A 19,856-nucleotide genomic window follows, 5' to 3' on the forward strand; every position below is an offset into this window, starting at 1 on the left:
AAGCCAAGTTTGAAGAGATCCTTTTGACCATTTCCGAATTGTCATTTACTGATTATCTCTCATAAGCCTGCAGCTGCTGTGTCAGCAGGGTCATGTTCCCCTCTCGGAGTCTGGCTCTGTAAATAATTATACCAGTGGTAGATAAATGGGACTTGGTGTTTACTGGCCTTTGCACTGGACTCAATAGTCAAAATCTCCCCAAACAGCACGGGAGGAAGAGCTGGGAAAGATACGTATGTTCCAGCTCACCCTCAGAGAGCGTCATAAAGGCCGTCTGTCAATAGTGGTCGAAGAGTGACGCCATAAATATTCAGTTCAAACATCACGGGATGTACGGGGGCCAAGGCCAAATCAACTAATGTCATTCTTATTTAAATGACAGAACAATGCTTTTATTTTAAATTCAAATCCTGAGTTTCTCAAATGGAAATAAAAAATACAATGGACAAATTTAAATACAACCATAACATCCTTTTTTTTTTTTTTTTTGCCAAAATAAGGCTTTGTTATATTAAATGCAAAATAGTTTAGTCTTCACATACTTGACTTTGTACCCGTTTGGCCAATCATTTGACAAGTTGTCAATATGCTGCAGAAAAGAACAGTCTGTGAATATTCTGGATTATAATGTAAAGTTAGTGAGAGGAACTTCTGAGCAGGTTACAGTCTCAATGATTTGCATATGAAAGGACTATTTCTACAAAGTTATTCCTGATGCTTGTCGGATTCCTCTCAAAGTCCCCGAATGCATTTCCCATCCGCTCTGTGCCGCGTCGCTCTGCTCCACGGCTGCTGATGCTGCTGCTGACGTCATCACCGCCTACCAGCATCCCCGATGCCACAGCAGCGCCGCCATTTTCTCCTATTTTCAGACTGACCGACGGACAGACTTGCCCCCCCCCACCCCGGTACCCCCCCTCCTGACATCCACCCGGCTCCTCCCGGTTGTCTCCCTCTCTAGTCTCCAGTCTCCTGTGATTGACGCACCGCTGCGTTCCATCCCTCTCCAGCATCCTCACCGGCCGCCGCCGCTGCTGAAGCTGAGGCAGCCTCCCCCCCCACACCCCCACACCCCGCCCCGCCCGCGCGGATTCTCCATGTATGGATGCGCCGAGGGAAGGATGCTGTGAGCTGACCGGAGAGAGAGCCGCTGCTGAGGAGAGGAAGAGGCGCCGCAGCGACCTGGCGCGGCTTTGAACGCTGCGATCGTTGGGTTCTGAGTTGAGGTGAGACGGAGATGTTTTCCCACAGCGCGTCGTCCGTGCTGATGAGTGTCGTGCCTCGGTGTGGACGCGTGTGCGTGTGTTTGTGTGTGTTTTGGATTTCCGGGCCTTTTGCACGGCCGAGGCGCTGAATGAGGACGCTGCGTCAGGGTGTTTCATTCCGCCGATTTCTCCTAAATCCACCTTTTAAACTAAACGACAGCCGGACCCTTAATTACACAAACGCTCCGGTCAGTTCCGCGGACGCGCCTCGGGGTGTCTCGATGTGTGACGCAGCGTTGGATGATTCGGCTGTTTGCGCCGCTCATGTTTACGCGTTGCCGTATTTGAGGCGCGGCAGGCGAAGCAAGATGGAGGAGGCACTATTTACATGGGTTATAAATGCCTCCAGAGCATGCGTCATGCCCGCATTACATATTCCAGCCATCTCATGGAGATGTGAGGGAGGAATTGTGTGTTTCGCGGCTTGGGGGCGGAGAGAATGTGCGCGGCCCTGCAGACACTATTGTTGTCATCACCTTTTCATCCGGTGAATGACGGAGCCGGAGATGAAACGCTTTGTTTGCGGTGAAAACACCTCACCGGGTCGTACCCGCACGCAGGGCTGTGTGTTGTTTTCCTCAGGCGGCAGACACAGTGTCATCACAGGACCTCCGGCCCTGGAACTTGAGGCACAGGGATGCTGCCCGCAGAACCAGCAGCCATTTTACCGTATAGAAGAGCACTGATCATCGGATGATCATCCTGCCAAATCATTTCCCCGGCTCTTTTGGTCAGCTGTCAATCTTAAAGCGATGATTTTAGGGCTTAAAAATGGAGCGCGTGTCTCAGTCTGAGCCGTTTGGTTCATCTTACAAGGCCCACTGCTTGATATTTAGTTCTAATGACAACAGCAGGATGTGGATGATTCAAATCATCCTTTTGAATCTGTGTCTTTAGATATTTATCCTCATCAAAAGTGTAATGAAATCATGGGGGGATTAAAGGCATGTTTCCGTCTCACATGTGTATGCTCTGTGTGGACTAAAGCCCCCTGGTCGTCTACCTGTGCAGGTACCAGGTGTGTGTCGACAGCCCCCCTCCTCACTCGCACACCCTCCTTTCGACATGGCGGTGGCTTCAGTGAAGGTGGCCGTGAGGGTCCGGCCCTTTAACTCCAGAGAGATCGGGAAGGACAGCAAGTGCATCATTCAGATGTCGGGAAACACCACAAGTGAGTATGAACTCAAGTACACCTGAATTTAATCTCACGGGTGGACACTGGAACATCGAACTGTAATCAGAGCGATAACTACATCCGAGAGACTGATTGCTTATTGTTACGACTGCTGTCGTGTATAGAATGAATGAGAGGAGTTTTTACATTTGTCTGTTTCTCTGTCACTATCAATATAATCTGCAGATTATTTAACATATTTTGATTCGTCATTTGGTTTTTGAAATCTGGCAAAAAAGACAAATGAGATTATAATTTCCCAGAGACAAAATTCCCGTCTTCAGACGGCTTGTCATGCAGACTGCTCCAAACCCAGAGAAATTCACCGTTCTCCCCTTTAAGAAGAACAATGACTTGGTTATCAAAGTGAAATGATTAACTGCCTGTTTGTTTCAGCTGTAAAGGAGTTTGATAGTTCTATTAACTTAGTTTGATAGTTTTATTTGCATATTCAGAGGTTGTGAACATGTTAATGAGGAAGGAGTAGATGTTTGTAAATCCATGTCAGACACAAATAATCATCAGAGCAGTTGAGCAAAGTTAAAAAAAAAGTACACTGTCCTTCAAAATAGAAAGTTAATTTAATGAAGCATAGTTACTTTTATTTGGTCATTTTATAATGCAAACCAAAACATATAGTACGACTTTAAAAGGTGGTACCAAAATATACCACAAAGGGTCAAAAAAGAAAATGTTCTTTATTATTTATTTATTTATCAATAAATATAATATAAGACACACTAAATGCAATTTGTGAAATACTGCAATTATTATGTAAAATAATTTCTAATGTAATTATAATTATAATTTATAATAATTTAATTTATTATTTATTTATTTATTTCAGACCCAGAGGGATCCATAATACAGTACAAAGCAGACATTGTAATATATACAAAAAACTAAAAATAAATAAAAAGAATAGATCAATATCACACTGAAAACAGCTTCCTGAAACATCAAACCCTCCATGTTAATGCCAGAGATCTTAAGAAAGAAACAGTTTCCCAATCACAACATTTAATTTATTTAACATTTAATTCATTTTTAAATAAATAGGGCGATGAAGAATTAGTTGGCATGGCTTTAGCGCGTAGCGCCGCTCTGCTGCTCTTTTGATGGTACATTCCTGCCACATGCATTGAACTAAGTTCAGTTGTTTGTGCGGCGCTCAGCTTCGCCCTGCAGCAGCAAGAGGCCGGGAGCATCATGGCAGCCAACAGGAGGAAACAAAAGAGCCAGTCAGCCCTGAAAGCCTGCCAGTGTGCGTAGCATTTAGCGACAGTCGCTGCAGGGACCAAAAAGACCTCCTTGTTCCGGCTGGGCCCAGACGCCGGGTCAGCTGATGCCAGTGTGTGTTTGTGAAAGAGGAACAAGGACCACGTCCAACTGCTGTGCCTGTTTATAGTGACCTCGTTTGAGCCCCAAATTCAAACTTGAATCATTCCAAACATTTCTCCTCAGCTCGTCTGGCTCTTCTGACTTTATTCTGTATTATGGTCAAACCCTGTCCTCTTAAGCATAACGCTTGTGGACGAGTGCACCTTTCAGCAGGACCTCTGTGCGTGCTGCGATATTGAAACTGTCCACAGGGGGCAGCGCCGTGTATCCACTTTGCAGCAGAAATAGCGAAAGAGAATCCGCTCCTGCTCTGTTCTCGTTTCACGTTCTGCGTGCGTGTGTATTTCAAGGCCTTATCGGTTTGTCTTTCTCCATTGACTTGATAGATTTCTGCAAACTCTCTTAGTCTCAAGCTTCTCATAGAAGACAATAGTTTGGACACTGAATGCAGATTTCCAATGAGAGTCTGACACAATATGCTAGTTCATGTTCCTAGCAAAGAGAAAATGTTACGGCGTTTTACTTTTGATTGCGAGAACATGGTGGAGTTTTCCTCCTGCAGCTTTTCTGTAACTGACAGTGAAATAAAAGGAATGAAGCAGGTAACTAGTGTGACTACTTTACTCTCTTTCAGCAATCCTGAACCCCAAACAGCCGAAAGAGAACAAGAGTTTCAACTTTGACTATTCTTACTGGTCACACACCACGGTGAGTTTCACTTAGTTTTAAATACATATCCTACTAATCAAATAAGAAAATGGAGGATTTACCAGCGATCCAATCAGTAGCAATTTATATAGAATAAGATATCTAAATGTTAGTATTTACCCTGAAGAATTGTGTTTGTCTTTTTGATGTCAAAGATGAAAAATGAAGTCTCGGTCATGTCTCGGCCCTTTTTCTTCCTCCCTCTCCCTCCCTCCTCCCTCCCTCCCTCTGCAGCCCGAGGACCTGAGCTTTGCTTCTCAGAAGCAGGTGTACAGGGACATTGGCGAGGAGATGCTGCTTCACGCCTTTGAAGGCTACAACGTGTGCATATTTGCATACGGGCAGACAGGAGCGGGCAAAAGCTACACTATGATGGGACGACAGGAACAGGACCAGCAGGGAATTATTCCTCTGGTAAGAGTCCTGATCGACATCCAATTATCACAGTAGAAATGAGCAACAATTCATTCCTTATGACACAAATTGCTCTCTCTCTCTCTTTTAGCTGTGTGAGGACCTTTTCACCAAAATCCATGGCACCAATACCGACAACAACATGTCCTACTCAGTGGAGGTCAGTACTTTTCCCCGTGAGCACATCTACTTAGCGGCAAAGGTCTGAGGCATGCATTTGACTGTTTCTGGTCAATTACAGGGGAAGAAACGGGGCAGCTGTTATATTATTTTTTCAGACAAATTTCATGTTAAATTTCAATTTAATAACTTGTGCAAACATTTTATAACACAATCGTCTCTGTCTGTCGCTCCAGGTGAGTTACATGGAGATCTACTGTGAGCGCGTGCGTGACCTGCTCAACCCCAAGAACAAAGGAAACCTGCGTGTCCGGGAGCACCCGCTGATGGGACCCTACGTGGAAGATCTGTCCAAACTAGCCGTCACCTCCTTCAACGACATCCAGGACCTCATGGAGTCTGGAAACAAGGCCAGGTGAGCAGAGCGACGGGGTGCCGATGCGGCATTTTCATGTAAATAACGAAGTGGCCGGAAGAAACGACGGATTGAGCCCGTAATGTGCACCTGACAGCCCTTTTTGCTTTCTTTCTTTTTCCAGGACTGTAGCTGCAACCAACATGAACGAGACCAGCAGCCGCTCCCACGCCGTCTTCAACATCATCTTCACGCAGAAGAAACACGACATGGATTCGGAGAACACCTCAGAAAAGGTTCGGACAATAATTCTCCTTCTCGGACAAACAAGTCGATAAGCAGAATACTTCTATTTTTCTTGTCTCGCCACAGAAGCGGAGATGCTACAAGGCAGAACGTAGTTGCCTTTTATGACCCGAGAAATGCGTTGAATGGATGCGTTTATTGCCAGTTATTCCCAGTGTGCTTCCAGGCGTAATACGTTTGCTGAGGAGGATGTTTGATCTCTTGCATCATCACAGGTCAGCAAGATCAGCCTGGTGGACTTGGCTGGCAGCGAGAGAGCCGACTCAACCGGAGCCAAAGGAACCAGACTTAAGGTCAGAGGACGTTACGCTCGTTTTCAATTCTATGCCGACTGTGAGAAGAAATATAAGTAATGGAAAGGAAACCTCAATGACATCACTCACTGATTTGCAGGAAGGAGCGAACATCAACAAATCTCTGACTACTCTGGGAAAAGTTATTTCTGCTCTGGCTGAACAAGTATGTTTTTTCCCACTTCGTGTTATAATTTATTTTCATTTTATGTTGTCAAATTAACAAACTCTTTCATTTTTCTTTAAACTATTAGGACTCAGTACCAAACAAGGTCAGTACTACTAACACATTTTAAATGTATAGCCTCCAATATTTAAAGGTTTTTAGCGATTTGATCTTTCTGTTCTGAACAGAACAAGAAAAAGAAGAAAGTGGAGAATTTTATTCCCTACAGAGACTCGGTTCTGACTTGGCTTCTGAGGGAGAACTTGGGTATTTATTCATGATAATACACCTTATTTTCTACCGAAATGAAACACATTTCCTCCGTGAGTTTACATGTTTTCATGCTTTCTGTCTCGTAGGAGGAAACTCTCGTACGGCCATGGTGGCCGCCCTCAGCCCTGCAGACATCAACTACGACGAGACTCTCAGTACCCTCAGGTGAGTACAACGTCAAGCCCTGCTTCGACATTCACGTCGAGCTGCCGTCCTGCTAATGTGCAAATCATTGCATCAAAATAAGGTGTGCATGTATTCTGGGGCATTTGCTGCAAAACGAATAGTTATTTTATGACGATTGTAACTCCTGAGCCTGAGGACTTTATAGCTCAATGGTCTCGACGTGGACGACTCTGCAGGTACGCCGATCGCGCCAAACAGATCCGCTGCAATGCCGTGATCAACGAGGACCCCAACAACCGTCTGGTGCGCGAGCTGAAGGAGGAGGTGGCTCGCCTCAGAGACCTGCTGTTTTCACAAGGCCTGGGAGACATCATAGAGAGTGAGTGTCGCACAGACAATCGCCCACTCATACAGGCGCACACGCCGCCCACGCAAACACCTGAATTTAGACCAATTGTGCAGGTTTTTTCAGGCTGTACATGCGAGACGGAGGATGACAATTAAACTCGGAGTGTGGGCGTCTCATCCCCACTCACTTTCTTCTCTCCTCTGTCCTATCAGCGTATCACTGCAACGGCCCGGTCATCGCTGGTTTGAAATGTGTGTATAACTCGAGCGAGCCTGCGCTTTGCGACTAACAGGAACGAATCCCGAGCCTCCTCCACACACAAGAGACCTAACTGATAAAGGGGCTTCATGTTGAGCCAAATGCAACGTGAATTAAGTCAGATGTATTCAAAGCACGCCTGGGATTTGGAGCAAAAACACCAAAATAATTCAGTTGCTGTATTAAGTTTGTGTGTTCTCAGGAATTCTGCAAAATGGCCTCCCTTTTTCTTTCCATTTGTCGCGGCGATACGAGATTCTTCTATGATTCCCCATAGTGCAACTTTAAATTGGCCGGGATTTTCTATTTCACCGAGAAGCTTTGCTGTGTGATCCTGTTAAATAAGAATCGGAATAGCCGGACTCTTCAAAACATAAAAATAAAAAGCAGACAGAGACCAGACTAGTGATGGAAAAAAGGCGGCCTGACAGGACGCCATTTCAGATTGCTGACAAACTTCCCGTGTGTGTGTGTGTAGCTCATTGGAGTCCTGCATCTCCGAGCGCCGTGCTACCAGAGGCTCGGACGTGCAGAACATTCGATTGCATCGTAGTGATCTACATATTTATGCTTTATCGTGACATTTTTTCATCTTGCTGAGTGTGTCAGAGACAAAAAAAATAAGCTTGTGGTCTCTAACTTTCAGTTGATTTGGCATTTTATGCTCTATCGGTTTAAGTTTCTCCGTCCTCTTGGTCTGCGGTGGCTGCGGGGAAATTACTTCTGCTTCTTTAATGCATTATTTGAGCTTTCTCTTCTTTTTTTGTACTCCTTCCTGTTTTTTCCCCTTTTCATTTCCTTTTTACCTGCGTAACCCCCGATGTCCCCCCGTGATTACCCGGCGTATGCTCCGCCCTTCCGTCCGTCCGTCTTTCTGTCCTTCCTTCCTTCCTCTTTCCTTGCTCACTTCCATGCAACGCCTCTCTCTCTGACAGACCTGTGCGATTACAAGAACTTTGTGAATAATCGCCAGGCTGTCAATCAAAGGGGTGATCTCTCCGCAGTGTCCAATGCCATGACAGGAATGAGTCCCTCCCCCTCTCTGTCGGCGCTGTCCAGTCGCGTCGGCTCCATCAACAACCTCCATGACCGCATCTTCAGCCCGGCCAGTGAAGAGGCCATCGAGAGGCTCAAGGTAAGAGGGATGATGCTGAAACCGTGCAGGAAATGCTCTGTTAGATGTTGGCTTAGGATGGAGTCGTTTTTTTTGGCCTGATTTTGAGATCAATGTCTTAATTTTTTCAACAGGAAACCGAGAAAATCATCGCAGAGCTTAATGAGACTTGGGAAGAGAAGCTGCGACGTACTGAGGCCATCCGCATGGAGAGGTTCATATTCGGTCCATTTAACTTTGATTAAACCGCCGTGTCGTCATTGAAGTTTGTATTTAAGTTTTTTTACTATAAAAAAAACACAAAGCTTAAAATAATACAACCTGGTTTGAAAAAGATAAGTAAAATAAAATTATACATGCACTGATATTTAAAAGAAAAGGAAAGGACGCACTTATTTAATTAAAAAAAAAAAAAAATCACAATTGTCTCAACTATAAAGAATGTTAAATAAAATGCTCCTCCTCCACCACGGAAAGCCTTTTTCCATCGTTTATGTAATTAAAAAAAGCTCCTTTAGCTTCTGAAACACAGTGACTCCTACAATTACAGACTGAATGCAAATGTTCCTTTTCTTTAAATCTCGTTTATCATCCATTCGTCCTTCATCAGCATAACACAGACATTACATTCAAGTTTAACTATACCAGTGTTAATGAATAATTGAAGCTACGGTGGTCAAATTGTGCTTTAGACATTCCTGCTGTCATTTTTCTAACCTTTCTTTGGATGGAGCATTGGGCTGAAAATGATCTTAAAGGATTTATTGTGTACAAAAATAAGAAAGTGTGTTTAGCGGCATGTGTGGTTGCCTCCTGTAGGGAGGCCCTGCTGGCTGAAATGGGTGTTGCCATGAGAGAAGATGGAGGAACTTTGGGCGTTTTCTCCCCGAAAAAGGTACACGCGGCTCATCGCTGCTACGGAACACTTTGATGTATTTACTAAAACGTGTGCCACGTTATTTCTCTGTAGACGCCTCATCTGGTGAACCTCAACGAGGACCCGCTGATGTCAGAGTGTCTGCTGTATTACATTAAAGACGGCCTCACCAAGTAGGGCTTTTCCACATTCAATCCAGATACTGTTTCTGTGCATTTGTCTTAAGCGTTCACCTTATCTTCCCTCAGGGTTGGCCGTGAAGACGCCAAGTCTCGGCAGGACATTGTTCTCAGCGGCCATTTTATCAGAGACGAACACTGCACCTTCAGCAGCACCACGGGTCCTCTGGGAGAAGGTAAAGGCTGTACTACAACGTCAAATACAGACGTGTTGAAAATGAAGACGCCCGCGTCGTGTACGCGACGAAGTCTTGGTTGTCACAGTTACTCATCAATCGTTTCTTGAACAGAATGTGTCATCCTGGAGCCATGCGAGGGCTCCGAGACGTACGTCAACGGGAAGCGGGTTAGCTCTCCCACAGTTCTCCGATCCGGTGAGCGAGAAGCGCCACATTATTTGGCTACGATCAACTTTACCAGGAGGGCAGACGTGGCAAAACGCGTCACGGGAGGAAACCCGGGGGGGGGGGGGGGGGGGGGAAAGCGCTTTAACTGACGCGCGCACTCTTTAGGGAACCGCATCATCATGGGAAAGAGCCACGTGTTCCGCTTCAACGACCCGGAGCAAGCTCGCCTGGAGCGAGAGAGGACGCCGTGCGCCGAGACGCCGGTCGAGCCCGTTGACTGGGCCTTCGCTCAGAGAGAGCTGCTGGAGAAGCAGGGCATCGACATGAAGCAGGAGATGGAGCAGAGGTACGCAGATAACGCGCTGCTATTTGAATTGCATTCACACACATCACTCCTCCAGCATGGAGCTTTTAAAAAATCTCTTTCAGACTTCAAGAGCTTGAAGATCAGTACCGCAAAGAAAGGGAAGAAGCCAGCAACCTGCTAGAACAACAGAGGCTGGTGAGTGGATATGAATAGTAAAGAGCTGACACTTAGTTGACATACGTTTATCGTTTAAGGTTCCTGATAAAAGGAAACGTGTAGTCACTGCACGCAGAAGCAACCCGCTGTTTTTGAACTGGATCACGTGTTTTCTTTCAAGGACTATGAGAGTAAACTGGAGGCTCTTCAGAAACAAGTCGACTCTCGGTACCTGGAGTCTCCTGAGGAAGAGGAGGAGCCTGAAGAGGAAGGTGATACTGTCGCTTTTTAACTGGCCGCCTCTCAACCCGGCTTTTTGTTCGATCAGAGTTTTCACGCCTCATCTGTCTCTCTCCCCCCCCAGTGCCCTGGACGCCTCGTGAGACCGAGTTGGCTCTGTGGGCTTTCAGGAAGTGGCGTTTTTACCAGTTCACGTCGCTCAGGGATCTGCTTTGGGGCAACGCCATCTTCCTAAAAGAGGCCAATGCCATCAGTGTGGAGCTGAAGAAAAAGGTGGGACGTTCTTATCTGTAAAACATCATTATTCATCACTCTGAGATATGATGTGTCACAGGCCATTATTCCATTCTCTTCTCGTCTATCGTTCTCGTCTATCGTTCTCGTCCAAGTGCAAATATTGCATAACTTTAATGTGATGTATGAAGAGTCAGCTCTTCAGTCCAGACTGAAGTTGCATCCATGTGGAATTCGACCATTAGAAATTCCTCAAACGTCCTTAAAACCTTATATTGAATTCTTTGTTTATTCCTGGAAATAAGTTTGGTTTTACTGTCAGATCAGTGCCGCTTGTGTTCAATCACCTGATGAGGTTCAAGTGCTTGAGCCCAGTGAATCATCACTCGGTGCTCCATATCCTGGGCTCTGTCCAGTCATCCATCTAATAAAAGGTGCAATAGACGAAGCATTTTAATTCGGCCGAAATGAAACTGCAGCTTCGAGTTCGATCAATGAACAGAAGACAAATTCTTGCTTGCTAAGAAAGTCCTTCAGACGCTTTGCACCTCACTTTAATTTGTGCTGCTTGGAGACGGTAGGCAATTTCTCTATAGTTTAGAGACAAAACTGCCATTATCTTATTCAAAGTATCCCACTAAACACTGTTTCTGCCGCTAAGGAATCGGGAAGTGGAGCCATTCTAACCAGGGACATGAATCACGGTCGCTTTGCCAACGGAGAGTCGTGACGCGATGACACGACACAGTGTCTCACCTTTTATGTCCCGTCTCGTCCGCAGGTTCAGTTCCAGTTCGTCTTGTTGACGGACACTCTGTACTCTCCGTTGCCCCCCGACCTGCTGCCCCCGAGCGTAGCCAAAGAGAGGGAGAGACGACCTTTCCCCCAAACCATCGTCGCTGTTGAAGTGCAGGATCAGAAGAACGGAGCCACACACTACTGGACTCTGGAGAAGCTCAGGTGAAGTCATGACAGGTTTAACAGAATATGAATAAGAGCTTTGATAGAACCACAAGAATACCAACAGCTCTCCATCGGCGGCTTTAATCTACTATGATCGATCCCGTTTTACACGTTGCTTTTTGTTCTCTTTTGGTGCTCCTCACTGCAGACAGAGGCTGGACCTGATGAGGGAAATGTACGACCGGGCCGCGGAGCTCCCCAGCAGCGGCGTGGAGGACTGTGACCACGCTCTGAGCGGGGGCGACCCCTTCTACGACCGCTTCCCATGGTTCCGTCTGGTTGGCAGGTACGTCCCCTCCCGCCCGCCGCATGCATTCAAAACGGCAATGAGTCGTCACTTTGGCACCTCCTTCCTCAGGGCTTTTGTGTACCTGAGTAACCTGCTGTACCCGGTGCCCCTGGTACATCGCGTGGCTATCGTCAGTGAGAAGGGAGAGGTGAAAGGCTTCCTCCGAGTGGCCGTGCAGGCCATCTCAGGTACAAGCGCAGGACGAATAGCACTCTGTGCATGCTATTGAACCGTATCTGCCCCTTTTTGTACCAAGAAATTGTGTTTTGTTCCCGTTCAGCTGATGAGGAGGCCCCTGATTACGGCTCTGGTGTGAGGCAGTCAGGCACCGCCAAGATCTCCTTTGAAGACAAACAGTTTGAGAAGGTACTTGTTGTCTGGGGATGGTATTGGTCTTCTGTGTTGGAACGTAAGTGGAATTCAGTCTGATCGTCTTCCGTCTTGTTCCAGTTCCAGACCGAGTCGTGTCCTGGCGGCCTCTCCCACTCCAACACCTCCCAGGAGGAGCTGCGCTTCGTGGAGGGCGAGGGACAGAACACAGAGATCGGAATCTCTGCCGATGAAGTCAACAACAACTGTCCAGGTGACGTTCACCCCTCTGACGTCCGCGGTCCACCGGCGCTGAAATACGTGGTTTATTCAAAGGGACATCGTATCTAACAAATGTGTTTTCATGTCGCCACCACAGAGACTCCCCGCAGCCCGGTGAAGAGTTCAGGTCCGGGTCTGGATCTTCCTCTGGACCTTTCCCCGGAGAAAGCTCTGTCGCACCTGAAGATCGGCAGCACGTTCACCTTCAGGGTCACCGTCTTACAGGCCTCCAGCATTTCAGCCGAGTACGCCGACATCTTCTGCCAATTCAAGTGAGTTTCAGGGACGTCTCCACCAAGTGCGGAGATAATATTGTCCTCCTGGGACGAGCTTCTCGCTTCATGCAAAGATGCTGCTGAATGAAATGAGAAGAAATGAACTGATGTTTGTGGTTCGAGGCTCATTAATAAGCAAAGGGAGGTACAGTCTCGCATAATGGCTTTTACCCGTTTTAGCTTCATCCATCGCCATGACGAGGCTTTTTCCACTGAGCCACTGAAGAACACGGGCAGGGGACCTCCGCTGGGCTTCTACCACGTGCAAAACGTAAACAGTGGACTTAACATTCACGCCCGTTATCACAAACCTTTCCGAAAGCCTGCGTCTGACTTGTATTCTCTCTCTTCTCCATCAGATCACAGTGGAGGTGACAAAGTCCTTCGTTGAGTACATCAAGACGCAGCCCATCGTCTTCGAGGTGTTTGGTCATTATCAGAAACAGCCTTTCCCGCCGCTCTGCAAAGACCTGATCAGGTCAGGAAGGTTTCCGCCAGCAGATGACTGGTGGTGAGGCGATATACTCTATATATATTTAGATGGAAAGAAAGTTGCTTCATGTTTGGTTTCTTTGACTTGCCCTTTCAGTCCGCTGCGACCTTCCAGGAGGCAGTTCCCCAGGGTGATGCCCTTATCCAAACCAGGTTAGCGGTGACATTTGCTCTGCCTGAGGGTTTATTAAGTTTTTATTTAATACCGAAATGGTCTGTTTTTTTGACTTCCAGCCGATACCGATATGCAGCGATGTTTTCCTTTTTCTTTTACTCTGCCCTCTTCCATCCCGCAGTGCCGGCAACAAAGCTCAGCACTCTGACTCGCTCCACCGCAGGACCTTGTCACGCCAAATACGACCTAATGGCCTTCTTTGAGATCTGTGAGCTGGAAGCTAACGGAGAGTGAGTTGCATCTTCACGGGTGCCACGTCAACGCCGCAACGGCAGAACACAAGTAGATCGGGTTGAATGCGAGAAAACCCCCTTGTTCTCAGATTAAAACGGTGATTACTTCCTTTTCTTTAGCTACATCCCTGCTGTTGTTGACCACAGAGGAGGGATGCCCTGCCACGGCACGTTCCTCTTGCATCAGGTCAGACACATCGAATCTGCAAATCCACAGCCGAGTGTTGATTGTCATCAGCTGTTATCTGCAGCTTTGGACAAATGCATTTCCAGATCGTCTTGTCGTCCAAACGCCTGGAAGAGAAATGGTTTCAGTGGCGGCGTTAAAGTAACAAACTGGTATATTTTCTCTATGGACTCACAGGGCATCCAGAGGAGGATCACAGTCACCATCGCTCACGAAACGGGGAATGACATTGAGTGGAAAGAGGTGAAGGAGCTGGTTATTGGTAAGTGACGATGACAGTTCAAAAACATCACTGGACTAGTTGGTTAGATTCTAGTCTCTCTAAGCTCTCGCTGGATTGATCCCATAATGGCTTGTTTGACTTCAGGCCGTATTCGAAACACACCCGAGGCCGATGAGACCATCATAGACCCCAACATCCTTTCCCTCAACCTCCTGTCTTCTGGATACTTCTGGCCAAAACACAACGACAAGTATATATTTTAGAGTGATCTTAAATTTACGGTTTAATGTTTGTCTCTTGTCCGGTTACCTATATTCATTATTTAATAAAGCTATATAATGGAGCCAGATCAGTTGCTTTGGTTGTTTAGTTCTAGTTAACGTCGCTTCAATGTGCCTTTTTTTTAAATCAAACGCATTGATGCATTTTTCAGTTTGCATGGATCAGTATGATTTGCTGAGTTTAAACTTTTAACAGCTGCAGTTAAAAGTTTCTTACTCGTGTCCTGTTTCTCTTTATCCTTTGCTAACGCCAGCGTCTCCTTGGGAGTTGACCATAGGTATAAATGACAATCACTAAAAAAAAATTATTGTTTCTAATAACAAAATGGTAAATCGCTCACTGGCTTTTCATGAGATTGACACTTTTCTTCCAAATAAAAATGCAATTAGCTGTTTTCCACATTGCAGAACTTTCTACCGATTCGAGGCGGCATGGGACAGCTCCATGCACAACTCCCTGCTTCTGAACAGAGTCACTCCCTACGGGGAGAAGATCTACATCACCCTGTCTGCTTATCTGGAGGTACTAAGACTAAACATTCAGTCAACGATGAGCATTAATGCTCGTTTGGAAGCCAAAACCATTTAGCCAAACGGGACCATTCTGGATTCTAACGTGCCGCCGTCTTGTATTTAGATGGAGAACTGCACTCAGCCGACAGTGATCACCAAAGATTTCTGCATGGTGTTTTATTCCCGTGATGCGAAGCTGCCGGCCTCTCGCTCCATCAGGAACCTCTTCAGCACCGGCTGCCTCCGGCCCTCGGAGAGGTACCGCTTTATGGATTCACACGTTCTGTCCCTCAATCTAAACAAAGGCGTTCGGCGAATTTGGCAGTTGAATTGACGTCATCGCTCTCCTTCGTAGTAACCGTGTCACTGGAGTCTATGAAGTCACGCTTTGCCACGTGGCGGACAACGGGAGTCCAGGTGAGACCAAAGACCCAAGGATCATGATTGCGATTTCCTTTTCAAAACCTCTCGGTTTAAAGCACTCGGGTGAACGTCCATTCCTTCAGGCATGCAGCGCCGGCGCCGCCGCGTGCTGGACACCTCGGTGGCGTACGTCCGGGGGGAGGAGAACCTGGCTGGATGGAGGCCTCGCAGTGACAGCCTCATCTTGGACCACCAGTGGGAGCTGGAGAAACTCAGTTTGCTGCAGGAGGTCAGTTTGCTAATCGGTTTGCTGGTAAGACGACACCTAGAAAAGAGAAAGTATTTCTCTCACTTGCTCTCGCAGTCAAGTGCGGTTTGATATTCAGATTTAGCCTCATTAGTTCAAACCAGGTGTTTGGAATGTAAAAGAAAGAATGTCTCTGCAGCAGCACGTCCGATCTCAAACATACTACACACATTTGCTGAGTGGAATTGAAGTGTGTCTGCGCTCGTGGCTTTAGGTGGAGAAGACCAGGCACTACCTGCTGCTGAGGGAGAAGCTGGAGGCGACTCTGCTGGCGGGACAGGATGCGCTCTACAAAGGCAGCGACATCAGCGATTTTGCCAAGAGTCCCGTCCTGGGCCACAGTCCCGGCAGCAGCCCGGCCTTCGACAGCCCCAACCAGAGGCAGAGGGAGCTGGCTGCCAAGGTGACTGCCGCTGCCACTTAAACCGCTTCTCCAGAGGTTTTCTCTTCAATCAGTTACAGCTTTCATTCAACGCCACCTGTCTCTTTGCTCGTTCCTTTCCAGTGTCTGCGTCTGCTAATGCACACCTTCAACAGGGAGTACAGCCAGGTGAGCAGCAGTGCCAGTGAGAGCAAGGTGAGCCCCGGCCCAGGCCCTCTAGCCCGGCCCGTTAATCCTTCTGAACCTTCAGCGCGAACCGCTGTACCTCCTGTAAAATATGCAAGCCCCCGACTCCCACCTCTCTCTGCCATTGCATTCCTCCCATTATTCGGACATTTCTCTGTGCCTGTCTGTGTCTTTCTGTCCTCGTCGTTCCATCTGTTGTCTCAACCTTTTATCTCGTGTCTTGAAAATCAATCAGTAGACTGGGGTCAGCTATGACTTACAAATATGAATTCCTTCAGCTTCCATGGGAAACAATAAATAAAAAAGGGTTTCCTGCAGGTTTAAATCCACGTGTCCACGCCTCACACCTCATATCTCACCGCCTCCCCTCCTCGAGACGCTGAAAGGCTTCCTCCAACCTGATGTTTCTCCTGCATGTCCTCTTTAACAAATTAAGCCCTCTGAGGCAAATTTGTAATTTGCGATTCTGGGCTATACAAAATAAAATGACTTGACTTGACTTTAACATGTTGACCAGCAAAGGGGCGCTCTCATAATGAGGATTGCAATCGTAAAGAGATGGTTTATATCAGTAGAAATGCAAGAAAGTGACAAATATTCTAATTGGGTCTTTTTCTGAATGCTCGTCTGTGTTGTTTGTGCTTAATTGTTTTGTCTGTACGTGTGTGTGTGTCCCTTTTTTTATGTGTGCTTCTCCATGCATGATGTTTTGTGAACGTGTTGCTGTGTGTGTGTGTGTGTGTGGTTGTGTGTGTTTTAGCTTTCTGAGATGTCTGCGTCGCTAATGAGCGACTCCTCGTCCGGACTGAGCACGCTCACTCCGTCCTCCACCTGCCCATCGCTGGTTGAAGGAAATTATGACATTAGGTACGTGAATACGCGATGTGGCTCATCGGAGTATCATTTCAATACTTTTGGTCCGTTGCCCTGTTTTGGCTACTTTGATACACTGTGCTGGGTTCATAATCGAGTGATTACTGATGATCCTTTGATTGCAATGACTTCTTTGGTGCTGCGATTCATTATTTTTTGCTGTGCACCAAAACACTTCAATTTAGCTTAAATTTCTCTGCATTTACTCAAAACCAAAAACATCCTTGTCGCTAAAGCTGTTTCTTTTTGTCCTAGAAAGTTTGTTAAATGACTCTTTTCATATGCTAAATGTTGCAGTTGGTGATATCATAATGCAACAAAGATTTGCATGAAAAGCTTTTAGTGGTATAAGAAGAATTCAAACAATTTACTTTATTAAAAGTAGAAAGACCACAATGTAAAAACGACTGGTATGAGGTCCTACGTTCAAAATCTTACTTGAAGAGGACAGAAGTATGATTAGCCAAATACACGTGAAATCAGCAGTAGTCATTCAAGCAGAATAGCTGTCAAATGTAAATGTAATGTAGTGGAGGGAAACTGTAAAGTAGCGTGAAATAAGGGAAAATACTTGATGCCGAGAAATTGTCGAATTGTAAAATGTGTTTTTTTTTAAAGAGAAGGATTCAGAATGTGTTTGTCCCACCAAGAACATGTTGTTTATGTCGTACAGACACACTGAACCCAGTTCAGGTGCGTCCACACCTGATCTGGACCCGTACAGCCCGGTGGACAGAAAGAAAGCCCTCAGAGGATGCACCTTTGTTCCTGACATACAGGAGATCCGTGTCAGGTCAGACCACACACACACACACACACACACACACACAATCCTTGATCCTTTTATTCGTAAACCATTTACTCTATTGTTTCTGTTTGGGGAAAAAGGTTTATTGATTTTGTCTTAATATTAATAGTAATTCCGTCGTGTGCAGCCCCATTGTTTCAAAAAAGGGTTACCTGCACTTCCTGGAGCCCCACACCAGCGGCTGGGTGAAGCGCTTCGTGGTGGTGCGCCGGCCCTACGTCTACCTGTACCGCAGCGAGAGGGACAGCGTGGAGAGAGCTGTCATCAACCTGTCGTCTGCGAAGGTGGAGTACAGCGAGGACAAACAGACCTTACTGCGGGTACGACTCGGGTTCAACAGCAAAACACACTTTGAGACAAAATGAATGAGTAGTGAGCCGCTGAACATGAACGAACTGAAGTAACCTCGTGTCTGCAGACACCCAACACGTTTGCTGTGTGCACTGAGCATCGTGGGATACTGCTGCAGGCCACCAACGACAAAGAGATGCACGACTGGCTGTACGCCTTTAACCCTCTGCTAGCTGGCACCATCAGGTGAGGGGCGGAGCGACTGAGAATCCACCCAAAACACTGCAACTTGCAGATTATGCAGTCAGTCTTACGCATTTGAAACGTAACTGCACTAAAACTTTCCATAAAAAGAAATGTAATTTGGTACTAATTACTGTAAAAATGACAATCAACAGAAACAAAATCAAGGGAGAAAAAATACAAGGCAGTTCAGCTCATTACGCAGAATATTGCATCTATTTTTCCTACAAATACTGTTATTTTGCCTTTTCTGAAAGCGTCGTGGGACATTACCACACAAGTGCCCTCCAAATATTTACACGGCCCATTTCTTTTGTCCCCTTTCTTCCCGCCTCCGTCCTCAGGTCAAAGCTCTCCCGGAGAAAGTCGGTCCAGTCGGTCCAGTCGGTGCCGTCGGCCATGAGGATGTGAGAGGTGAACAGGCCTGGTGGAAAACAACAAACAGACACACAAAACAATCCAATCTAACGGCTCAACTCAGAACCCTGCTCTAATGAACATACACCCCATAAACAACTTGTACGCAAACCCTATGAAATGAAAACACTCCCGAACGTCACTATATCGCTCGTCCCTGAAAGCAACCAAACCGTCTTTTCGCTCTCTTGTAAGTCGCCACCTTGACCCCCCCCCCCCCCCCCCCTGCATGGCGTGCTCCCTCCTCACCTTTAGCAGATACACAAGACAAACTAACCACCCAAACCTGTTAATAAACTTTCCCCTGCTGAGCGTTGACACCTGTTTTCATCAGCTTTCATGTACACATCTGTAAGGCTACCAGACCCCTGTAGAGTTAGCAGGGATCCGTCCCTCCTTTATTCACATACCTGAAAATAAGAAAAATAAGTCCCAGTTTTAAATCAGCCATTCGTTTGTTTCCAATTAACGGCATCGGGTGAGGGGGAAATTCCCAACGTCCGATGGGATGTTTTGCTTTGTAGAGATGTGTAAGTGCAGGGGACGAGTTGCTCCATACAACCATCATATATAGCAGTGGTCCCCAACCTTTTTTCACATTGAAGTAGCATGAGGGATTTGTTGGGACAAAGTGGCACGTTGTCTTTACTGTGTCGTGACTTCTTTTAACCGATTCCAAGAAATGTGTTTGTTGGCTCGATCAAGGCAAAACAATCCCTCACCGGCAGAGAAAACTCACGTCCTTCCTGTCATCGGCTTCTTTAATGATGTATAATCCCCTGTGCACAGAACTATGATGTAAAGTTAATTTATTGTGATATTATAGGTTTCCTGCACTGCGATTTATTTGTGACGTTTTGTTGCATGGCACTTTATTGTCTGTATTGAGTTTATGCATCTTATCATTTACTCAGTTATTTTAACCAAAGCGTTTTCTATTTTTGTTGTTGTGGTAAATCATTTTCCAATGGGCTACTGTGTTAGCAGATATTTAGGATATAGTTTGCTGATGGGGGAAAAACACTTGTTTATTTTCTTGCCGAGAGTTAAATGAGAAGATTGATGACGCTGAATGATGCAGGTACTGTTTTGGCAGTTAGCTTAGCACAGAGACTGGAGGTAGAGGTAGACAGCTGGCCTTGTCTAATTTGATTTGTGCACA

At 46.4% G+C, this 19,856-nt stretch overlaps 1 protein-coding gene across 5 annotated transcripts; it reads left to right on the top strand.

The window, feature by feature from the left end:
* The first annotated feature begins 797 nt into the window (after positions 1-797).
* On the top strand, positions 798-19,120 carry kif1ab (kinesin family member 1Ab). 5 transcript variants are annotated; one of them, XM_078098628.1, is made up of 49 exons: positions 798-1,226; positions 2,277-2,436; positions 4,415-4,488; positions 4,723-4,902; positions 4,994-5,062; positions 5,259-5,437; positions 5,562-5,673; positions 5,899-5,976; positions 6,077-6,142; positions 6,231-6,248; positions 6,331-6,409; positions 6,502-6,580; positions 6,778-6,920; positions 7,103-7,141; positions 8,084-8,283; positions 8,397-8,476; positions 9,082-9,157; positions 9,233-9,312; positions 9,388-9,494; positions 9,609-9,692; positions 9,831-10,011; positions 10,095-10,167; positions 10,310-10,400; positions 10,493-10,641; positions 11,384-11,562; positions 11,714-11,851; positions 11,924-12,042; positions 12,135-12,220; positions 12,305-12,437; positions 12,543-12,717; positions 12,901-12,991; positions 13,080-13,198; positions 13,310-13,365; positions 13,509-13,617; positions 13,741-13,807; positions 13,985-14,069; positions 14,175-14,280; positions 14,566-14,589; positions 14,720-14,834; positions 14,949-15,082; positions 15,180-15,241; positions 15,331-15,476; positions 15,709-15,897; positions 16,000-16,071; positions 16,823-16,929; positions 17,609-17,728; positions 17,871-18,063; positions 18,162-18,280; positions 18,622-19,120. In XM_078098628.1, the coding sequence occupies exons 2-49, from the start codon at positions 2,331-2,333 to the stop codon at positions 18,686-18,688; spliced, it is 5,154 nt and encodes a 1,717-aa protein (XP_077954754.1). In that variant the 5' UTR covers positions 798-1,226; positions 2,277-2,330; the 3' UTR covers positions 18,689-19,120. The 5 variants fall into 5 exon arrangements, with proteins under 5 accessions (XP_077954754.1, XP_040026621.2, XP_040026624.2 ...); XM_040170687.2 differs by lacking the exon at positions 7,103-7,141; XM_040170690.2 differs by lacking the exon at positions 7,103-7,141 and having other exon boundaries at positions 8,153-8,283.
* The last annotated feature ends 736 nt before the right edge of the window (positions 19,121-19,856 follow it).

This window comes from Gasterosteus aculeatus, chromosome 3 (genome assembly GCF_964276395.1).
Source record: "Gasterosteus aculeatus chromosome 3, fGasAcu3.hap1.1, whole genome shotgun sequence".
NCBI classification, from domain to species: Eukaryota; Metazoa; Chordata; class Actinopteri; order Perciformes; family Gasterosteidae; genus Gasterosteus; species Gasterosteus aculeatus.